The sequence below is a fragment of the Drosophila eugracilis genome, unplaced genomic scaffold (genome assembly GCF_018153835.1).
Source record: "Drosophila eugracilis isolate 14026-0451.02 unplaced genomic scaffold, ASM1815383v1 contig_2163, whole genome shotgun sequence".
NCBI classification, from domain to species: domain Eukaryota; kingdom Metazoa; phylum Arthropoda; class Insecta; order Diptera; family Drosophilidae; genus Drosophila; species Drosophila eugracilis.
The window spans coordinates 116,003-138,557 of NW_024573048.1; the positions used below are offsets into that span (position 1 = coordinate 116,003).

The 22,555-nt window shown below is 40.5% G+C and overlaps 3 protein-coding genes across 6 annotated transcripts in view; 1 reads left to right on the top strand and 2 right to left on the bottom strand.

Moving 5' to 3' along the window:
• Window positions 1-135: 135 nt before the first annotated feature.
• Window positions 136-5,856, bottom strand: LOC108103974 (basic proline-rich protein). The gene is made up of 3 exons (XM_017209752.2): window positions 4,810-5,856; window positions 4,029-4,599; window positions 136-3,772 (listed from the first exon to the last, which is right to left on the bottom strand). Exons 1-3 carry the CDS (start codon window positions 5,428-5,430, stop codon window positions 2,193-2,195), a joined length of 2,772 nt encoding a protein of 923 aa, XP_017065241.1. The 5' UTR covers window positions 5,431-5,856; the 3' UTR covers window positions 136-2,192.
• Window positions 5,857-6,459: 603 nt separating this feature from the next.
• The window catches only part of LOC108103981 (acetylcholine receptor subunit alpha-like), a 136,963-nt gene continuing 120,867 nt past the window's right edge, over window positions 6,460-22,555 (top strand). The window contains exons 1-2 of one of the 4 annotated variants that reach the window (XM_041818426.1): window positions 6,460-6,728; window positions 6,773-6,920. The gene's annotated coding sequence lies outside the window, so the exon portion shown is untranslated. Of the gene's footprint in view, window positions 6,921-22,555 lie in introns of all 4 variants that reach the window. The other 3 variants (XM_041818425.1, XM_041818427.1, XM_041818423.1) reach the window with 3 other exon arrangements.
• Window positions 15,056-19,394, bottom strand: LOC108103979. Its single transcript, XM_017209758.2, has 5 exons — window positions 18,444-19,394; window positions 17,143-18,312; window positions 16,232-17,052; window positions 15,847-16,156; window positions 15,056-15,717 (listed from the first exon to the last, which is right to left on the bottom strand). The coding sequence occupies exons 1-5, from the start codon at window positions 18,568-18,570 to the stop codon at window positions 15,266-15,268; spliced, it is 2,880 nt and encodes a 959-aa protein (XP_017065247.1). The 5' UTR covers window positions 18,571-19,394; the 3' UTR covers window positions 15,056-15,265.

Consider the following 22,555-nt stretch of genomic DNA (forward strand, 5'->3'; position numbering starts at 1 on the left):
ACTCTAAAATGTAGTTTTAGCTAACTTTAATACCATGTATTTTTTCCTATGAATAAAATTTACTTCTAAAATATCCCAAACACTAGTAAAGTAAGGAAACTAAAATAAATATCAAAATTAAAAACGCATGGTTAATGTTTTTAGAACCTTTTCAATTTGTTTTTATTTTGCATTTCGAAAATAGAAATTTCTAAATGCTATTTGATATACATATATCTAAATGTTGTCTCGATGTGGATCATGAAGTAATCGTTAATATCGAATCAGATTATATCAGATCGGATTAGAGCAGTGCAGAAATAGCCAGGCTCTTAATTAGAGCGAGAACGATTCTATATGTCTAGTGGAACTTTTGAAAATATTAAATTCAATTTTACATTGCCACAATGAGCTCCGAGAATATGTTTTCAAAATAATTTTACGCATCTTAGGATTACATTTTAACTAATCTTAAATAATTTCTTTATTTAATAAATAATTTAGATATTAATTTCGAACTTTTTTTTAGTGCAAGCAATGAATTGTAAAAGTTGTTAACAGCACTTACATATACAGTTTTTTATGTTTACATTTTAAATAGTTCCGATCTAATATAATTCAAGAACATGTTTTCAGGATTGTTGGCATTGTTATGTATATATGGATCTGCATCGAGAGTGTTCACTGTACACTGCTCCTTCTCCTTTTTATTCAAATTTCCAATGGATTACAAAATTCACCGAATCGTTTTGCATCATTTCCATTTGATTTTCTTATTTTCTGTATATAGAATATATATTCTCGGTTTCCGTATTATTTAAAATGTTTATGATTTATTCATGTTTTTCGCTTGCTATTTATTGTTATTAGTTTTACTTTAAATAGTAAATTTAAGCTTATCATATAGATATATGTGCTGATTTTACAAATTACATTATTCACCAAAAAAAAAAAACTACTGGAAGAAAATGGGGACCAAGAATAATTAACTGTAAAATTGCTTCACAAAAAATGCATGAACTTTAAAAACAGACATCTACAAAAATACAAAAAAAAATATATATATGATAGTTTAAACAGTTAAGGGGTTATTAATTTTAAAACATGCACTATTCTGCTGCTTCCTCGTCCTGTTCTATAGACTTAGACTTAAGTTTATATATATATTTATGTATAAATCGTTTAGAATAATCGTTTTTTAAGAGGAGCGGAACCTACTTAAGAGAGAGAATTAATTATAAATAATGGGATGGGTCGATTACTATGGATTTTTAGTACAGATTGGAGAGGGCCATTATAAATAATAGAAACTTGGGTAATTCTATGAAAACCCCTTCATTTATGTTATACAATCCAATAGCTCACAATTCTTAAGAGACGACACGGTTAATTACAATTCTAAATGACGAATCAAAATACAAAGTTATTCCCAATTGATCTTTGTTTCGGATTTGCTTTCAGCGTTTTAAAACGGAAATGAACGCTATTGATTTGTCGATCTATCCGATCCTTAGAAATCGACCCACCCATTTTTGTCTGGTTCTTGGGCCTAGGACACTGATTTCTTGTTCGCTTGCGCATTTTAATCTGCTTACCTAATCCTAAATCGCTTTTCCTTTCTTGTTCTAGAGTCTATACCTACTGTTTCGGTTCGTTTTCTATATTTTTTAGCTCCTCTTCCATCTATCACCGAAACATCTAAAATGTTCTTTTCTATTTATTTTCAGCTCAATTGAAATTTGAGGAAAGTGCTGTATTTCTATTTAGGGAACCCTGAATTTTCATTTCTGAATTACATCTCATCTAATCTTAATTTTTCGTTCGTTTTTTCTGCTACTTTTAGTCTTATGCTAACTTTTCTTGTTCTCCTAATCGTAATTCCTACGTGTTTGCGGGTTTTCCTTTACCGCTAATCGTAGTCCTCCTCCTCTATACTCTGATACAATATTCTTAATTACTTTATCTCAATCTTTTTATAATCTGCCCGTCTCCCGCTCCTCCTCGTCTTCGTCCTAGTTATACTATTACTCCCGCTGCACAACCTTATTCAGCTGGTTCAAATCCTATTCGGATTTCCTTGTCTCGCAAGGCAATTGCTGGCGGTCAGCCTGTGATTCCTCTCCAGGTTCCTGCTTCAACCAGCGATTTCCAGCCGAAAATTACTTGTTATGGAGACAGCCAGGTGGCAGCGGCGGTAATAGGCTATCCCTTCCTCATTGAGGCGGCTGTTGACTGTAGTAACCGTATGCGCCTGTAGGTGGTGGCCCTTGTGGTGCTCCTGGTGGAGGCATTTGTGCCCCAGCTGGCCTATAGCCCTGATAGCCCTGCGTGGGCGGATATTGTGCATAGCCACCTGCTTGGGGTGGTTGATGGTACGCGTGCCCGGGATACGCACTACCTGGTGGTGGCGGCCCATAGGCTTGTGGCGGCGGTGGTCCTCCGTATGGACCTTGTGGAGCTCCCGGCGCCGGTTGGTATTGATTCGGTGGCATCGGCGGTGTAGCTCCATTAGGAGGCGGTTGCTGGCTGCCCTGACCCTGTGCATTGGGTGTTCCTCCGCCGCCAGCTGATCCTCCAGCCGATGGTGGTGCCTGTTGTTGCTGTTGTTGTTGTTGCTGCTGCTGCTGCTGATTGGGCGGCGGAGGGGCACCGGGCTGTTGATTGTAATTGCCAGGAGTCGAGTAAGTGGGCTGGACTTGTGTTGGCAGCGGCGCCACACCGGAAACTACCACTCCTGGTGGTTGTTGTTGCTGTTGCTGCGGTGGTCCCGCATATTGCTGGCCAGCTCCACCAGGTCCGCTCGGCCCCGTTCCACCACCAGCTCCTCCCTGCGGTGGCGGCGTCGATTGCTGTGCGTTGGGACCATTAGGATTTGCGTTGCCACCGCCAGCACCGCCGCCTCCTTGGGGTGGTGGCGTCTGACTCGGCGCCGTTGTGCTGTACGCTCCACCCGGTGGTGGTGGTGGCGCCGCTCCGCTAGTGGGCGGTCCTCCCGGATAGCTACTTCCCGGCGGTGCACCCGCTCCGCCTCCAGCTGCCGCCTGTTGCTGTTGTTGATAGGCTTGATATGGACTTTGAGCGCTGCTCGTAGGTGGTGGCGGTGGCCAATAGCCACTAGGTGGAGGCCCTCCTCCCGCTCCCGCCTGACCATACTGACCAGGATTTGGTGGATAGCCCGCATAGCCCATCGGGGGCGGTCCTCCAGCGGGATTCTGTGGTGGCGGCGGACCGTATTGACTTTGCGGCGGGCCTGGTGGCGGTTGCTGTCCACCGGTTGGCGGTTGACCTGGTGGTGGAGGTCCCGGCGGCGGTTGCTGTTGTCCTGGTACCGGTGGAACCTGCTGGCTACCAGGTGGCGGTGGATATGCGCCTGGTGGTGGTCCTTGTCCGGCTCCGGCATTTGTCTGATAGCCATGCCCACTGGCTCCCGTCGCCGCACCGGCTGGGCCATGATGGTAGCCACCTTGAGCTGCATTTGGGGGCCCCGGAGGCGGTGGGCCATAACCCTGTGATGGCGGTCCATAGGGATAGGCACCCTGCGGCTGGTACTGCGTCTGTGGCTGTGGTGGATATCCAGGATAGTGACCGTGCTGTTGCTGCTGCTGCTGGTAACTAACACGATACGGGCTCTGTGGTGGCGGTACACCGGGTCCTCCGGCTCCCGGCTGTGGTCCTGGTCCACCAGGACCTCCCTGCTGTTGCTGATTGGGCGGCTGTTGGCCTCCAGGTTGCGGTTGCTGTTGCTGGGGATTCTGTGGTCCGGGAAGGGGTCCATTGTTCGGACGCTGTTGATCTGTAAGATGAAAAACGTATTTTTAAAATGAGAGAAATCATAAAGAATAAAAATTCCACAAACTGTCCTATTTTAAAAGTGAGTTATCAATTGAAAACAAAATTTAATAATGATTTCAAAATATATTCAAGAAATCAAGGATCACAGGTCATCGAAAAATCAAGTTCCAGTTTATGTAATCAAAAATCATTAAACAAAAATTCCATCCACGTATGTTCTTCATTTACATCCATTAACTGGTCAACATTACACTTACTGGGCGCTGCATTCGGATTAATAACGGACTGACCCGGTCCTTGACCCTGACCAGGTCCCTGGCCAGCTCCCGGTTGTCCCTGACCCTGGGCGTTACGGTAAACGGGATGCTGTTGCTGTTGTTGTTGTTGCTGTTGCTGTTGTGACTGCGGACCGGCTTGGCTGACCTGCGGTCCTTGCTGTTGTTGACCAGCTGCTGCTGCGGCTGCTGCTGCTGCTGCTGCAGCCGCCGCTGCTGCCTGCTGTTGTTGTTGCTGTTGCTGCTGCTGTTGCTGCTGCTGCTGCTGCTGTTGAGATTGCTGTTGGGCACCAGGAGGCAGGCCTGGATGTGGTTGCGGCTGCTGTTGCTGCTGCTGTGCACCATAGGGCGGCATTTGGACGGGCGGACCCTGAGGATCACCGACGTGTTGCTGCATGCCCATTTGCGGTGGTCCCTGACCAGGTTGACCCGGCACCGGACCTTGCCCCGGCTGCTGTTGCTGCGGCGGACCACCCAGCATACCGTGCGGTCCAGTTGGCGGTGTTTGCTGGCCGCCCTGTTGCATCGCCTGCGTTTGGAGGATGTGCGGTGGCTATAGGAAAAGAGGGCACATAAGTGAATGTCTAAATAGAACCCTATGTCATGGTGAAAACCAATTCTAAGCTGATAGCTGAGTAAACCTTTCTTAAGGTGATGAAATAAGGTAATAAAGGTTATGAAAACTGTCGAAAATCATGGAGGATATCAACTTTAATGACTTTAAGTTAAGATTATATCATCGTTATATATAGTTTCTACACACCGGCAGTATTTGTGAGATGTTCATGGCAGGATCGGCCAGCTGGGCAAGGTAAACCAAATTGCGATGCAATGCGACATGGTAGGACATACACTCCTGCGCCTTGCCCATGCTCTGGAAGTCTTGAATCGTCTGGATTAGGCCGCAATTCTCGTCGAGCATCTTTTGGATTTGAGCGGAGTTCACCTGAGGCGGAACAACACCACCACCGCCACCGCCTTGCAGATTGGAGCCACCGCGTGGTGTGGATGGTGGTGTGACCATTAGACCGCCACCGGGTATACCACCACCTCCGCCACCACCACCCGAGATTATGCCACCCGGTGAACCTGGCACACCCATAGGCGGACGTTGTTGTTGTTGCTGCTGCATGCTCATGGGCAGAACACCGCCTCCACCGGGTCCGCCCATTCCTACCCCGCCACCACCGGGACCTCCCCCACCTCCTCCGCCGGGACCAACTCCAGATCCAGGAGGCTGTTGATTGGGCACAGAATTTGGGGGCGGTTGCTGCAATTGTTGTTGCTGCTGTTGTTGTTGTTGTGGCGGGGGAGGCTGCTGCTGCAGTTGCTGCTGCTGTTGCGGCTGCTGCTGCGGCGGTTGCGGTGAATAAACTGCAGACATTTTACTGGCTGCAGTCTTCTTCTTCCGCTTAGGGGTTTTCTCCTGTTTTTCCACAATTTTAGCGGTTATATTCGACCGTTGGGGAAAGGAAAATTTTCGCAGTGTGCGGCGTTTTCTTCACATACACACACACTCGCTCACTCGCACACACACGCACACGTACACGTACACGGGGAAGAGTTTTTTCTAATTTTTATTGTTGGTTTGCAGCCAACCGAAAAAAGCCGGCTGTGTGAAAAAGCAAAGGTTTTTCTTCTAGTCACAACTGCAATATGACGGGTTTCATAAGTTGGCACTGGGAAATAACATATTTCTCGTTAATTTTCCCGAATTTTTTTTCGCAAATTGCATGGAACGGAACGGAACGACGCTTAAAACGATGGCACGGGCGGCTCAGGCCGATTAATCGGTCGAATGCACGGTCAAGCCAATCGCTGTTAGTTAACAGCCGTACGATAAACTCTGTTAAAATATGTGGACAGAATAATCAATAAAACATACCTGCATCCACTAGACTTAGAGGCAGTATAAAATACTGATGAAAAAAGTTTGTTTAAAGTTATTTTTGGTATATATTACAATTAAGCTTAAATGTTGTTTGCATGACATTCTGGCTTGACCGTACTAGGCGCCACCAACATGGCGTTCACTTTGCTAGCCAAGTGTTGTAAAATGACGTTTTGCATTTCTGGCCAAAAGTGCTGTTTTTAGCTATATTGTAGCCAAGTTAGTTAACGTTAATAGACTATACATGAAATAAAAACATACTTTTACATGTTTTTTCTTCCTTGCTCAAGATAATGTGATGCTTTACTATGCAATTATTGTTTACATAGTTTAAACTTTAAAGTCGTTCTTACAAGATATATACCTATCCTTCTTAACTAGCTAGTTTTTTTTTAGCAATATTTTTTTAAATACTTTTTGGCGGGCTTAACAGGGTGATGTGTGCATAGCATAGCAAAACAAAACAAAGATCTTAGAAAGATCCGTTATCTTCTCTCTCACTGACTTCAAATTGTCGTTGCCGTTTTGAGGTTCTCATTCTTGAAGCGTCTTCCTTTTGAGTAACACGCATAACTTTACTTTGCTGTTACAAATTGTCAAAACAATACATAACAAGTGATCGCCACACTATATTTCGAATTTGGCACAATATATCTTCTACATATATTGTTTAAATGGTAAATTAAAATATTTTCTATGCAAATTTGTAAAAGGCGCATCGCGGGAGTACTGGAGAAGTGGAAGTGCACGTCTTCATATACATACGTACATATCTATGTATATACTTATATGTGAGTATGTGAAGTATGCATAATAAATATATACACCTGTAAAGTTAAAGTAGGGGAAATGGAATGCGTCTTGGAAGTGTGAATTGGAAATAAGAATTGGAACTGCGAATACGATTTGGAAACTTGGAGCAAGGAGCAGGGAACACATGCAACAAATCCCAATAAGAGCCTTCCATGATATGGGAAATTAAGGTTAGTGACTCTAAAATATATATGTAGTTATGCAAGGCTATTTATTTCCATATCGTAACGTTTCTATATAACCGTAATTTCTCCCTTTTTTCTGATGCTCCTTTTTGAGAAATCAATTTCGACATGGAAAGAGCATGAACATAATGGTACTTCTTGAATTTCTCTTATTTGTGTGGTTGTTAGTTGGCTCTTATTTAATTTTTGTAAATGTTCAATGTACATTGTACATCTATGTATCTACATAATATTCTTTTTTTTCATTTCTTTAACTTCGAATGCAAAGAAAAATTTGCGTTACATTATTATTCCGTTTTTCCTTATTTAACTCAGAAATAACTACTTAATCTAGAAAGCTTTTCGTAATATGTGGTATGAAACCCATATGTTTTATGATGTCGCTTAAGCATTTTGGGATATTTTGAATAATTAGTTTGGTGTATTTGTGGTTTTTTAAGCTTATATTGACGATATCGGTGCCTTATGTACACGGCGGTCCAGTTCACTAGACAAATTCTCAATAAAATTGAGATCAGGTTATTTGAGCTGCGATTTGGGAAGACTTTTGGACAATTATGAAGCAGTCAGGAAATCCCACTATGGGCCTTGTGCAATGTGGTATTTTGCTGATACAAACTGAAAGTGTCCCCTATATTTTCTTCGCCGACTGCTTTAAATATATGTATACGATCTTATTATGACACTTTGGTTGAAGTGTATGTTCATATGTATGTCCGTATATATGTATGTATACCCAAAGTAGGGTTTCACACATTTTTAAGAATACTTGGTACTTGTAAGCCAATGCTAAAAAGTGCTCAGCTATTTTTTCCTGTGATATGTTTTATTTTTTTTATCTTTGTATAAGCTTTATTTTAAACGGTTTGAATAGGTTTCTTAATTCTGATTTCCACAGATAATCACCAGAACCATAACAGAATTGGTTCTATAATTTATTTAAGTTCCTTTTGTTTTTTGAAAAAGTTTTTGTCGAGTAAAAGGAGAAAATAACATATAGTCCGGTTTGCCGACCGATTCAAGCCGCCTAATGCGAATTTGAAGTAGGCCAACATATGTTGTCATGTCTTGTCTGCACTAAATAAAATGCAACTTTTCGCCGGATTATGCGCATGTGAGTAGAACACGGAATGACTTTTTTCTGCTATTTCGCTGTGGCAACTGTTTCTGCGTGTGCATAAGTGTATGAGTTTGAGTACGTGCACTGAGAGAAATATTAGAACTATTTATAAATATTTATATGAATTTTAAGACAGTACAGTAAGAAGAAACTAAATCACAAGATGTCCCACTTATTCAAACTATAATTTTGGATTCTATACCCACAACTAAAAGCTTAATTCAACTAAAAGTGTAAAAAGGGGCAACAAAAAATGTTTTAAGACACATTTTTAGATGGTATAAAATCTTTAGCCTTTTAAATTCTAATTTGGGTTAAATATGAGGTTTTTTTGGTTGCATTTCTTCGTTCTCTGCATGTGTTTGCCTGCAGCTTTTCACTTTATTCATGCATAAACTTGCCTGAGAAAGTTTTCGCGTGGCAAAAAGTTGCCACGGGATTTGCTTGGGTAGCACTCATACCCCGGACCTCCCCTTAAAGAACACCCCATTTTTGGACACATGCAAATAACATATCGATGCTGCTTTTTCAAATAAACCCCAACCAGTCCCGCAGCCCGATGCCATACCCCTTTTTGTGGCTTTCGCCTGTCGCCTGTTGTCCTAGAGGGGATTTAGTGGCATTGGCGGAACGTGCTGCTGCACATGCATCAATTTGGGCGCCACCGCAGCCTCCGATTTCCCAGGCCCTTAACCTCTTTAACCCCCTTTGCCCTTTATAACTACCTCTTACCCACCCCCACAACCACACGCACATTAACCCACTGTCTGCCCACGTTACAAATGAGTTCTTCTTTTACTGTATTCTATTAATATTGTTAGCTTTAAAATGCTATCACATTTTGAGTTTTCGAATCAGAAAAACTCTTTAAATTTAATCAGATACATATATACAAATATTTTAGGTAATTATAATGTAATATATAATGTATCCCAATGTCAAGGGTTAAAACAAAGTAAGGGGCTTGAAAAAATTATGTGCAGGCTTTATAAATCATAAGTTGAACATAACGTTGCCCTGCATTTGATTCCTGTTGATTAAAAAGCCACAAAATTAAATTTTATGCCATAAATCGTTGGTCTTTCCTCTCTCTCATTCTTTTTACCATAAATTATATAAATTTGTTTGTAAATCTGCCTGCAAATAATTGCAAATTGCGGGTTGACATGAATATTTAATAAATTTCTTGGACCTATTATTTATTTTGATGATTCGTAAATTTCTTTAGTCTTTTTTTTGGACTTAAATTTATTTGTTTTTCTTCAGTGTCGACCTATGACTATCACTTCATGACAAATTTTTTTAATATATTTTATTGATCGCCAGTTTACCTTTTACATGAAGGTAACAAATTGAGTTTTGTAACTAGAAAATAATGCAAATTCCCCTCATGTTTGAAAATTGCATACATATTTATCCAATGATATTTTACTTTGGCTTTAACTTTTCGCCAGCAACTTTCGTAATTTTCTCCAACATTATTTATTTATTTTTATTTTTTATGCATTTCTTGTGCACATCCCCCTATGGCTTTGATTACATAAATTGCGTATACGCAGTGTGTGTGTGTGTGTGTGTGAATGTGCTAGGTGGTAGGTAGGCAGGTGGTGTTTTGTGGCCTCTCTTAGGTGTAACATGTGTGCCAAGGTGCAAGAAAAAAAAAGAAAATATTATAAAAATGGGCAAAAAAAAAAAAAGAACCGACTCAAGGCCAAAACACTTGACTAGAACGAGATGGCACCACAGACAGTCAGACATGAATGGGCGTCGGTTGAAAGAGGGAGGGTTTAGGTCTGGGGGCGAAGTGGTTTTGGTTAACGGGGGCGTGGTAGGTGTGCGTGTGAACCACCGAGAGGTGCAAAGTAGTTGCCACTTAAAAGGCGCAAAAAAAAAAACTTCAAACAAACAGCAGCCAAAAAGCTTTGAAGGGTTTTCCCTTTCTTTTTTTTCTCTTTCCCCCCCTGCAGCTGCTACCGCTTTTCTTCTTTTTTTTTTCTTTTGCTCTTCGAGGTGAGGTGGCGGGTTCGAGGGGGCGTGGCAGGCGGTTAGATATGAGCTGGGTTTGTTGCTTTAGGCCATTGACAGTAAATCTGTTCAAGATGACTTGCCGGAAAGTATGCAAAAATGCAAGTAAAGAAATACACTATGAAATGTAGCAAGAAATATTGTATAATAGATATAAAATACATAGAAAAAAATTTTTATAATATTAAAGAAATAAAATATTAATAAAAATTATATTTTAACCTGAAATTTCTAAAAGTTTCATCATATTGTTATAATTATCTTAAAATTACATAAATTTTCATCGGAAAGTACTTACTTTCTACTATTGGTTTTCTTTCTCTGTATAAATACTGCGAAACTTTAGACTGTGCATGCACGAACATGCAAGAAACAAGGGCTGCAGAGGGCGCCAGTTGACAGACATCAGACAAATGTGAGCCGACAGTGATATGGCATCAATGGAAAAAAATAAAAACAAAATCCGACAGAAATATGCAAATCATTGTGTATTTATTTTACAAGAAAATGTTTCAGATTTCATTGATATGATAGAACACATGAAATGAAAGCTTCAATGGGTCTATCACACAAATGTGTATGAGCATTTCAATTAGTATAATTTGATTAACAGAATAAATAGGATGCATTCATTAATTACAGTAATGTGCATTTAGTAGGAGGTAGATTTTTTTATGGTAATCAACTTATTATATTACTTCTAGTAATATTGGTTTAATGTTTATTTACAATTCTCCATAGATCCACTGCAGTGTCAATTTGGGTATGAAAGTGCTACATATAATGTTTTTCAACTGTCAACTGTTTTTTTCGCTCAGTTTTAAAGTAACAGGTTTTTTTTTTATCTGTTTTGAGGCATTGACTTATTTAAAGTGTTTTAAATATTTAATTGTTCTCTGTTGGTTTGAAGCCTGGCATTTAATATTAAAGAATCAAGCTAAAAGCTTAATGTTCGGCATACATATTTAATAATTTTTTTAATTTCACTGTTCTTTTTATTTTTTTTTACTCTTTGAAAAAATATGTGTTTTTTGGTTGCACTTTTTGTGCCTTTGAATTAAATTGCTCTCCCTTTCTCTTGAGCTTTCTCTTTTATTTTCTCTACGTGCGAGTGTTTGCTAGTGTGTGTGTGTGTGTCTGGCCACATTGTTGTTCCTTCTACTTCTGTGGCTGCTCTGCCATCATTGCCACCATCATCATGATGATGATAATCATCATCATCGTCGTCGTCGCGGGCGCCTGGCAACCCTGACCTGAATTTAACTCTAAAATTTGTGCGAGCTCTGGTATTTTACTTTTTCTACTTTTTTCTACCTCCTTTATTTCTGTGCGGCAAATCAGTAAGCGCGTGTGTGAGTGTTAATTTAATATTTGTTTCTGCAAAACAAAAAAAAAAAACGAAAAAAAGAGAGTTAATTTAAAATTTTTCTAGTTTGTTGCACTATGTATGCTTGGAATGTTGCGAAATAGGCAAAAGTAATTCAATTTAAAAGAATGTCGGAATATGAACATGTAGAGTTTATTTTAATAATGGATTTCTTAATCTTCAGATAATTATACCTATTAAAAATACGAAAATTTCTTCAAAATAAGAAGTTACCCTTTAAAAAACTCTATATGTATATTCTTTAAAATGCATGAACATAGCATGGCCAAATTGCTTCACAGTAAACCTACATTTTAAGCTCAAAAGCAAAGAGCTAAAATATCCACATCCCACATCGTAAACACGTCCAAGCAACTCAGTTGAAGCAGTTTATTAATAAGTGACCAAGCGGTGTCATAAGCAGTTCCTTAATTAGGGACTTCAACTCCCTGGTAAGCAAACAATCCGGCATCCTTTTTCCTGGTCTTCTGGACTGTTGTCCTAGTCGAATCTGTCACAAAAATTCCCCAACATCGTGGTAAAGGAGCTTAAACACAGCTCAGATCGCCAGCTCATGGCATTTATGCTTTGTGCTGATGTCTTCCGCTCCTCCTTCTTATTTTTATATTTCTCTGGATTTTCCATGAGTTTTCCCCCAAACCATTTTCCGTTGGCATCGCCAGTTCCATAGTTCCATTCCCTTGTCAGGTATTTCAGCTTGTTGTTTGCTGCAGTTATGTATTTAACTGCTACACACACACACAAACATACACATTGAAGCCGCCCCCTTCGAATCCCTTGGCTAGTGGTAAAGGGCCATGTCAACTGGCATACGAAACCAATTTCCTTTTTATGGCAAATGAAATGAAAATTTGAAATGACCACAAAACCGGAGAGAGAAGAAAACTCTAGAAGGTGGAAACGGAATGTAGGGGAGATAGTGCACTTGAAAAAAGGAAATGGACATACATTTCTAACTAACTTTCTTTTGCGACATTTCTCCACATTATTTTCTATTACTATTTTTTTTTTTTTTTTTACAAATTTACTAAAATGTGTATTAATTTTCAATATGACTAAGGATATACAATCAGAATAAATAATGCAACTGTTTAGATCAGAGTGTGAGGTGGGACAAAACGGGGTCCCTAGAAGGTGGAGGAATATCTGGACAGGAAACGGGCACTCGGACATGATGTGACATTGTACTGGAATGGCACTCGGTCTGCTGCTAACTGCTTACTGAATATATATATATATATATATATTTTGGGGTTTCCGGTGATGTGAGGATAGACACATTAACGATGAAAAGTAGCTGAAATAACTGAATTAGCCATGCACCGACAGCTCAAGGAATTCCAGAATCTCCCTTTCTCTCTCTCTCGTCATTTCTAGCTAAATGGTTATGTATAGCATTGTACTACTTTGAACATTTAAACAGCTGCTGCTGCTGCTGTATCCTCTCCAAGTTGCCCTCACTTATTTTTTTTTTGGGGTCAACCAAGCAATCTACCCGCAGCGGCTTTGCGGTGGATTTATTTTATTGCCAAAAATGAGAAACCAACAAAAAACATGGCAAATGAGGAGAGCCCATATAAGTGGCGTTGTTTTTACTCTTAACATAAACATTAGTCAACTTATAATAAATAGGAGTAGATATTTACTTTGGTTAGAATAGGCTATATTTTTTATATATAGAAACTTGTAATAATATATTGCTCCTTAAAATATTTTTACGGTTTTTATGGAAGTGTTTTCATTCACCTATTTTTTTTGTATCTTTCGATTTCTGTAATACAATTTTCAAAGTTGATAAGACATTCTAAAGAGTATTACTAGATGAAGAAACAACGCACCGAAAACCCACGAATTTGGGATAAGTTGCGGTAGTCCCGGCCAAGTTGCCATATTGTGTGGTTTTTGCCTTTAATCCTTTCGCCAACTCTTCTAACTAACCTAACGAAATCCTTGTTGTGTCCTTTTTTGGGTGTCTTGTTCTTCGGAAAAGCGGTGCGCAGCTCATAAAACGCCGTACATATGCGCATTTCATTTAATTTGATTTAATTTTATTGCCTTTTATGTACGTTGCTGCTTGGCTGCTCTTCGCTGCCAAAAAAAATCAAGCAAAAAAAAAAAGAAAGGAAAGTCGAACAGGATATGCCACATTGTGTTGGAATTAATTTAATTTGATTTTTATTTATTTATGCCAATGGAAATTGGTTTTTGTTTTGAGTCAAGGCAGCCAAGCAAGCCAATTTAGAGAAATCCAAGGGAAATGCCCAAGCATAGATGTAGTGGAATTGCGTAGGGTTTATTTAACAAGTAAAATTCAAACTTTGAATATCAATTAGGCTTAAGACTTAAGTCAATTAAAAATATTATTAGTTTGCACATTAAAAAAGATTTTCTATATTGTTTTGTTTTGTGTTTAAACTTAAAATAATAGATAAAATTGCCAATTTAAATTATTAAATGTATTATTTAATTACTGAAAATTATTTGGTTTGGCTGAATAAATTTAAGACTTTATTTTAAGGTAACTAGTTTCCCTATTTGAAAAAGCATTTCTTTCAATTTTTCTTTTTTGCTTAGCCATTGTACAACTGTCAATCCATTTCAGCCAAGTCAGTCAGCCAGTTAGCCTAGATCAAATGTTGAACTGCTTTTGTTGTGAAGCCTGAGCCTATTTGTCTGCCAGTGTCTTGCGTTTTTCGTTTTTTTCTTTGGTTTTCCCGGTCTTGGGAGAACTGTAGTCATCGAGTCCGTTTATAGGGCCAGTCATGTGGCACGCATCATCATTTATCAAACAACGCGGCAACATTCGCAGGGCTGACAACAAGCCAAAAACCATCCTCCAATCTCTCCAAAACTCCGAACTTGCGCCACCACCCACAAAAGTCGTCGCCGTTTTCTTGTCGCTGTCGCTACTGTTTTTTCCTACTGCTTCACTTTTTTTTTTTTCGCTGTAAGGTCTTCTAAGTTTTCTTGGGTTCTTTATTGTTGTTGTCGACGCTTATCGTGGCCGTTTGACATTGATGAGCTAAAGTACAGTGGTAATAATATTTAAGAGATTTTCCAGTGAAGCCTAATAATTATATTATAAATGGCACGGTAAATATTATGTTAGCTATAAGTACTATATTGACATCCTTTTCTGACATAGCATAGGAGAACGAAAGAGCTGTGTCATCCTTGTTTGCATGCTAATGAAGCGGTTGTGTGATTAGCCTATGCTGATTTTTAATGATTAAAATGTCTTGTATATTGTGTTCTATTAAACGGATAAGTTAGAAACGTATTTTTGTTTCAATTCATTTAGCTTTATTCGATTCCAATAGTTCATATTTATGATCGGAATCTAAATTGTATAGAAAATGTTTTCTTGGTTATGATTCCACTGCCTTTGCAATGGATTCCACTGTACCTACACCAACGTCTGTTGATCCTGTCATGTAACGGTTAAATCTGCATGAAAAATTAATGCTGTGTTGTTGATACGGGGAAAACAGTAGGAGATGGGGTGCCGCATATCTCTATGTCTACGAGTTGTCGTGTGTTGAAATTAGCATAGGCTTGCGGTACAATTCTAACCACAATTCGCCAGAACTTTTATAGCATTCACTCTCACTTCTAACTATGTAACTCTTTCCCTTTTTATTTGTGAGCTTATTGTAATCATTTGATTACGTATGTTTTTTCAATATTTTATTGTAGTGTTAGATTCACCGTTACAACAGATTTAGCTCTCTCAATCTCTTTCACTCTCTAATGGGACAGTAGTATAATGTAGGCGAAATAGCGGTACAAAGTTAATACTCAGTAGCTGGGTCGCCATGGGGGGTAGGGAAAATGAAACTGACGCCTCTTTTGTGCCGTTTGCGAATGATACACAGACGTTGACGGCGACGGCGACTGCGACTGCGACAGCGGTTCGTCTGCTTCGTGTCGCTGCAGCAGGGCTGCCGCTGCGCCATTAACCGTTTCGCGCCGAAAGCCGAGCAGCGAGTTACCGCTATGGGAGTGCTGCTGCTGCGCTGCCAGCGCCAGTGTCGATCGGCGTGTTGTCGTTTCTGCAGCTCCTGCGACTTCCGCTTCCTTTCCCGCTCGTCGCACAGCTTCCGCTCCTCCACCTTCTCCTGTAGTCACAGCACCAGTCGGTGCTCCTTTTGTGGTCGTCCTAACGGCCTTTCCCTTTTGCGTTGAGGTCGGCTGTGCAGCCTTGGACGCCGGCTGCGGAGTACGCTTTAAGTGCGCCGTTACTGGAGCTGCTGTAATAGGTTAAGATAGAACTTCAGTTAATAGAGATTCCGTTGAAATTTTCTGTTAGGTACACAACATAAACTTTACTATATCCGCTATAGGCGTTACTTAGGGTATCGTCCATTTTAGTTACTTGCCTGCTACTTTTGAAGGTGATCCTTTAAAAACTTTCCTTCTCATTTCTGATCCATCCGTTTTAGACCCCGCTAATTTTGCTTCATTTAACTTGGGAGCTTTAGCACCCGATGTGGCTGCATTGCGCTTAAGTATTGGTCGGTTAGTCGATTTATTGGAGCTTGGTATCGAACCACGGTGGCTCTGCAGATTGGACGTCTGCCTTGACACCTCTTCCGTCGTAGTATTTTGGGATTGCTGCGCCTGTTGGTGCAGGATCTCTGCCTTGAGAATCTGCTGCTGGTTGCGGAAGGCACGCTTGTAGGCCGAAACCTGTTTTCAGGTTAACAAATATTCATATTATTTTAGATAATATATTTATTCAGTCATTTTTAAAGTATTAATTACCTGCGAGGCACTCGCCACTAGCAGCTGATTGGCTCCTTTGAGATGAGCGGGAGTTCTGGCGGAAGACGTTACGGCCCTGACCACACGTTCACTTTTCTCAATTGGTATCCTAACTGGCTTCTTATCCTGCGTTTTATCCTTGTACAACCTCTTGGTAGTAGTAGTACGGTCAAGAAGTTGGTGCTCTTCGGATGGTAGGAAGAAGGATCGATGGCTGGAGCGGCTCACCTGATTGCTGGTCACTTTGGTCACCCGTGGCTTGTCATGTTGGATTTTCTGTTGCATTGTCGGCGACTTTTTCATCATGATATTGTCCTTGATCGTATGCTTGATATTGTCTTTAATCTTGAAGAGGCAGTGTGCCAGATCCCCGGCCGTCGGGTCATCCACTTCGGGCGAAGCTTGAAGACTTCGCTGCTGCAATTGCAGACGGCGCAAGGGTGTCAAGGTGGCTCGACTTGGCTCATCTTGGCCATGAAGTGTTTTAGAAAATGATTCCGTGGTGGCTTCTGATGCGCCACCGGTAGGGGCTCTTAAGGGCTCTGAATTAACTCTTTTAGATTTTAAAGCTGATGATCCCCCGTTTGAGCAAAACGTTTTCCACGTTTCAGTAAAGATTCCACCGCTTTCATTGCTTTTGTTTTCATTTGACATTAAATTTTTTTCTGCTATTGTTAAAGTTGATCCAAACCCGCTCCCCAATGAGCTACTTGATCTGGGGTACTTGGGCCAATCTTCTGGTGTTTCAACCCAATCGCCCGAGGTAACTTCTGAACTTTTTGAATATCCAAAATTGACTCCCGGAATTTTTTCTGAATTTTCTGTGATACGAAAAGGTGGTATAAATAAAGGTTTTTCCACTAGTTTTTAATTACGTATAATATTTGGAAGTGTATTTATATGAGGCATACCCTTATTCCTTCCCAAAGTATTTGCGTAAGTTATTATAGATGGGCTGCTCCTGAAACTAGTTCGCGAACTACTGTCTAGGCTAGATCCTCGCGTTGTTCGGCCGATTAATTGAGGGCCTTTTGGGGTTGCGAGTCGCGTTATAGGTCCCAAGGATTCCATCAACTGATCTGCTCCGGACACCAAACTCTTGCTCCGTTGGCGATAGTTGGAGTGTAGGATATTGTGAAAGCTGAGTTGACGCGGCTGTTGAGTCACCTGAAGACGTCGAATTGTGGCCTTTTTGGTGGTGTTTTCGATTCGATGTCTTGGCGAATCCCTAAAAGTAGTAATGGCTCGCTTCTGATTCCGATTGAAGGCATAACTGGCGACGGGTCCATCGGCGAACTGGATATACTCGAACTGCTTGACGCGATCGCCCAAAGTCTGGAAGCGGAAGCGCATCTCTGTTGGATTGCGACCGTTTCCGGTGATCGGGCTGCCGTTTCTGGTGGATCCAGTGCTTAGTTTGTGACCCAGTTCCGTCTTGTTTCGCCGCCCATCCTTCAAGTGATTTATCACCGAAATGCGACGCTTAAGGGCAGCATTCACCGGCATCAGGGAATCCCCTTCGCCCTGCAAAATTTGCATAGGCTGGGCCAGCGATTTCGCCATGGCTGCCATGTGATGTTGCCTACACGGTGCCATCATCGCTCTGGCTCCTAAAACAGGTGTCGATGGCAGGGGTGGCATGCTTGAGGATCGGTTGCAAAACATATCCATATCCATATCCATATCCATGTCTAGATGTTCCTCCATGGTGTCCCTGTTTTTACGTAGTGATCGACTCTTTCTCTCCCTTTTCGCCTTGCTCTTTCTCAAAGATCCAACTATGATCTCGGTGCGGGAAGATCCACTACTGCTTCCGCTAGAGCAGCTTGAGCTGGCGTTCCTTCGCATTGAACTGTGGCCATAAGGCGAGGCGTAGGGACGAGTAGCCGAGAAGGATATGGAACGAGGACGATTCGCCTGTATCATCGTGTAAAGAAAATGATTCGCATTACTTTGAGCTGCTTGGTCAGCCTGCAGGATATGATTGCAAGGATAATTATCAGCGGAATTGGGTTTTATCTCCGCTTTTTTAATCCTGCGTAAAGGGCCAATATTCTCGGTTCTAAAACGTGGATGATTGCCTGGAAAAAAGGAAATCGGGTTGAGCGGTTTAAAAAAAAAACAATTTTACTGTCTTTCAGTTCTGTCCATCCGTTTACTTTACATTTTCTTCTGTAGAATTCATCAATAATCCATTGATTCTATGACTTACCTGTACTATAGCCGCGTTCGTAATAGGACCTGATGGCACTTTCGTAGAGCTCGCTGGTGTTGCGCAAAAACCAGGGTTGCATCCGTTTATTCACTCTGATCAGTCGGTTTAGCTGATCAGGTTTCATTGTCAATATTTTAGATCGAAGAACCTAAGGCTTTTATGGGATATCCAAATGCAAGTTTTGATCCAGACCGTAGATTTCGAATGCTTTCAGTAACAATTTCTTATTTCTTTTCGAAATAAGTGAACCGAAATTGGCAATTGGCTGGGGTTTTTATTTGGCCTGTACTCTAATAATTTTGCTTTGAAAGTGCACCAAATCGATTATATTATTTGAATTTGTATCTGCCTGTTGTTCATACCACTTTGAACTGCTTGGATGCTTTTTGAATCGAATGTCGTGAAAAAACCAGGCGAATTAGTACAGAAATTAACCTAACTGTGGTCTACTCAAACATCCCGATGCGTGAAAATGTCAATATGTGTCAAGTAACGTTAACGTTTATGCAAAATAAAAATAAATGTATAATTATGGATCACTTCAAAAATTTTGACATACGAATTGATGTGTGCTGGGTTTGTTAAATAAAGATAATAAGTTGTACCTAAACTTTGTTTAACAACTTTTCTCTAGGTTTTCTATTTATTTTCAAAGAAAACCCAAAGCCTGATAATCCAAATTCCAACGGGCTTAAATGTTGATGACTCGACTGCAACGAATCCCTCTCCGAATGAATATCTCAGTTTGACTTTCTTACGGGGGCTTACGCATTGAATTAGGCATTTGGACTGTCTGTAATCCTCGACACGTTTTATCCGATATGTCCGAAAACGAAACCCGTAACTTAGTTGAATAATTATGTGTGTTTCAATCAAATTAGCCCACACCGGGCATACATAATGCACTCATGCTCACTCATTCGTTAGTCAACGCTACTAATCCCATCTCCAACCATTGCCCCACGAAAAACACCCATTTGACATTGATTTATCATCGGCTGTCAAAGTGCCTTCATCTGCCACCCATTTCCGTCCATATACCCTTCTTCATGCCATGTCCACTGGGCGTGGTCAAGGTAAAAATGTAATAATTAGCCGCAGTGATGTGATGATGTTCGGGGTCACATCTCCGCAATTCCCTCTCGTTAGGTATAGCTGTAGCATCTGCCCCATACCGCTGACTCGATTTTGAGCTTGGCCAGCAGCAATTTGTCAAAGTTTGGCCTGAAAAATGAATGCTGGTCGCCCGATGGGTGCACTCGAAGAAATTACACTATCTAAATGATGGCAAAAGTAACGAAAACTTGGGATACAAAATATAAGTGGTATATTTATTTTCTTCTTATTGTATAATATAATGGATTTTAAAGAAAATTAGGTAGATATCTAAAATAATGTGTACAATTTTTTTTTAAAAGTTGAATGGTAGGCTGAAGGTCCTTTATATATTTCTTTAAAATACTTTCAAAATCTATGACTTAGGTTCTTTGCTTTTAAAGTCTTCAAATTCTAATGCCAAAAATTTGGTTAACCATTCGAAAAAAAAGTGACTAATTAAGAACACCAAACTCTCTCTCTTTATTTTAATTACCCGGATTTTTGGCGAGTGCCTTTCTATGGTCAGGTGGCTGAGTGGTGCCAGTGGTTCTCCGGTTGAGTGCGTGTACGGTGGGAGATGAGTCCATTGGTTGACCAGTCCATTGATGATGTTGTTTGCTTGTTTGTTATCGCCGCCCTACCACATCACCAATATCCCAGCAGGACCGCTGGTCGAAAAGTGCGCAAAATGCACAAAAAAGAGGGAAACTGCGGACGGCAGGAAACCCGGACATGTAGACCCAGAGACCGGGAGACCCAGACCCGGATTCAAATCCGAAGCAGCTGCATCGGATCCCTGGCTAAATGCATTCTGTGCGCACGAATACAAAAATTGATTTTAATTCAATTACAGTGCGTAATTTATGCATTGCTAAAATCGACCACTAACCCTAGTTAAACACCCTCTGGTGTTCGTTCTTCATCATCGCCTGTTTTTCAGTCATTTTTAGTTTTCCATTTGCATTTCGGAATTTGGTGTTTGAAGAGTATGATAATCGTTGCCTACTTTTTAGGGTTTTAGGGTTACATTGAAGATTTTTAAGTTAAATTTTTTTTAAATTAATATGAAAACATATTCTTTAAATGCTTTTTCCCAGTGTTCATAACCTACTTACTATTACTGTTTTTTTTTTTTTAATTTTCTTCTTAATGTTTGTAAAAGTTTTGGCCAAATTAAGTTAATTGATTGACACATCGCTACTTTTTCTTTCTTTTGCCACCTTTGACCTTCCTAATTGCAGCTTAGACAAACACGCACACATACACCTTAAAATAAAAATGAAAGCTGTAAAAAATTCGAGTGCAAAACTTTCGCAACACCCACTTCCACTTTTGCGAGAGCCCGAAAAATATGTTGAAAGCAACAAAGAGTGGGGGAGGGGACCCTTCTCCTTTGTCAGTTTTTGCTTTCTCTGTCTCTAAGCTGCCACATTAGCAAGTGAGGTGCAAAGTTTACGAGTGTCCTTTTTCACTTCTACTCTTGTTCTTGTCCTTACTTTCAGCCGTCACTCTCATTTCGTCCTGCTGGGACACTCTGATTACCCTGGATTTTTCTATGTTATTTTCAAAATTTTACTTATTTGGAAAGAAATTGTATATAGGTAAGTTAAATTGAGATATAAAAAGGATGTGATTGTTTTAAATTATATTTTATTAGGTATATCTAATGCCTTTTATTTTGGTTTTGTCTTTCGAAAACTGTTAATGTGGAAATCATATAAATAGACGGTCATATTTTGTGATATATCTATGTCTCAAATTGTCACTTTTCAAGGGTATTTTTCGTTTCTGTTCCCTTTCACTTAAAGTCAGCTTTCTTTCAGTTAAGTCTGCTTATGTCTGCAGTTTGGCTCGTTGTTTGCCGTTGTTTCTTTGGTTTTTATGTTTATTGCTGTTGCCGTTGATGTTGTTTGTTATGATTTTGAGTGGATGTGATAATGGGAACCTGCCCCCAAACACCCCTTCTCCTTACTCATCCTGCAACCATCTTGTTGCCTTTGACAGGTGAAAGAGAGTGCCAAGTGCCTTCGAAAAGGTGACAAACAAGATCCGAATGGACCGTTGTCCTTCGTCCGGCGTCCCTATGCAGTGGCCTCATTAAAATTGACATTCATTGCATTTGGGCAATTAGACTAATTGACTTTTAACCAGTTCGCGGCACATGTGTCCCACCTTTTGTGCCCACCCTTTACCGCGCTTTTACCCCGCTTATACCTTTTACATGCATTTTACATGGGTTACATGGCGAACGGTTGCATAATTATGGGCGTGGTCGGGTAATTTAGGCTACTGCTGCAGATGGGCTGCGTAAATTGCGGCACAAGAATAATCTATAAAATATCAGCGTATTTAATCGTTAATCGATGGCAGTGCTCACTGCTTAAAGTCAATTTTAAGCTAATTATGCTGATGTATCACTATCGAACTTGTAACTTTCACATTGGATACCCTTTTAATTTTTACCCAAATATAATTTAAATTTAAATAAACACTAAATTGCAACTTAAAGTAGAGTTTTTTAAAAAAAAATTCACTTCATGTTATATATTTTTATTAATTTGTCTATTGCCCGTCCAACCGACCATGTTCGAAAACTGTCGGGGAAAGAGCAATCGGTGGGATTACAGGAAAGTGAAAACTGTGATAAGGATCAATCAACTGAATCCTGCGGTTCACAAGCCCCCGTATTCCTCCTCCATCCCTGTCCATTGGTTCCTTAAGCTGGACGAGATTCTGGCCCAGACCTTGTCAAGGATCTGACAAAAGAGCGAGAGCGGTGAACAAAAAACCGCACAGGAATGTAGAAAAAGCTGTGAAATGCGGAGTAAAAACTAAGCGAGGGAAACCGAGAGGTGGTTGGTAGGGTAGTGTGAGGTGGTGTTGGTGAAAAAGTGGTGGAGCTGCAGCAACGCGGAATGGCTGCGAAATGGAGATGAATGATGTGCGGGGGATTTGGAAACAGTTGCCACATGGCGTTAGTCAAGCTCAGGGATGCAAGTCAACTGCGCTTA

What these genes read in the sequence shown, in the direction of transcription:
- LOC108103974 (XM_017209752.2), bottom strand. Translation starts at nt 5,430, where the DNA reads ATGTCTGCAGTTTATTCACCGCAACCGCCGCAGCAGCAGCCGCAACAG. An exon ending in ACATCTCACAAATACTGCCG is followed by an intron (nt 4,600 to 4,809) that starts GTGTGTAGAAAC and finishes CTTTTCCTATAG; the next exon opens with CCACCGCACATCCTCCAAAC. An exon ending in TAATCCGAATGCAGCGCCCA is followed by an intron (nt 3,773 to 4,028) that starts GTAAGTGTAATG and finishes TTCATCTTACAG; the next exon opens with ATCAACAGCGTCCGAACAAT.
- LOC108103979 (XM_017209758.2), bottom strand. Translation starts at nt 18,570, where the DNA reads ATGAAACCTGATCAGCTAAACCGACTGATCAGAGTGAATAAACGGATG. An exon ending in CGAACGCGGCTATAGTACAG is followed by an intron (nt 18,313 to 18,443) that starts GTAAGTCATAGA and finishes CCTTTTTTCCAG; the next exon opens with GCAATCATCCACGTTTTAGA. An exon ending in ATCACCTTCAAAAGTAGCAG is followed by an intron (nt 15,718 to 15,846) that starts GCAAGTAACTAA and finishes AACCTATTACAG; the next exon opens with CAGCTCCAGTAACGGCGCAC.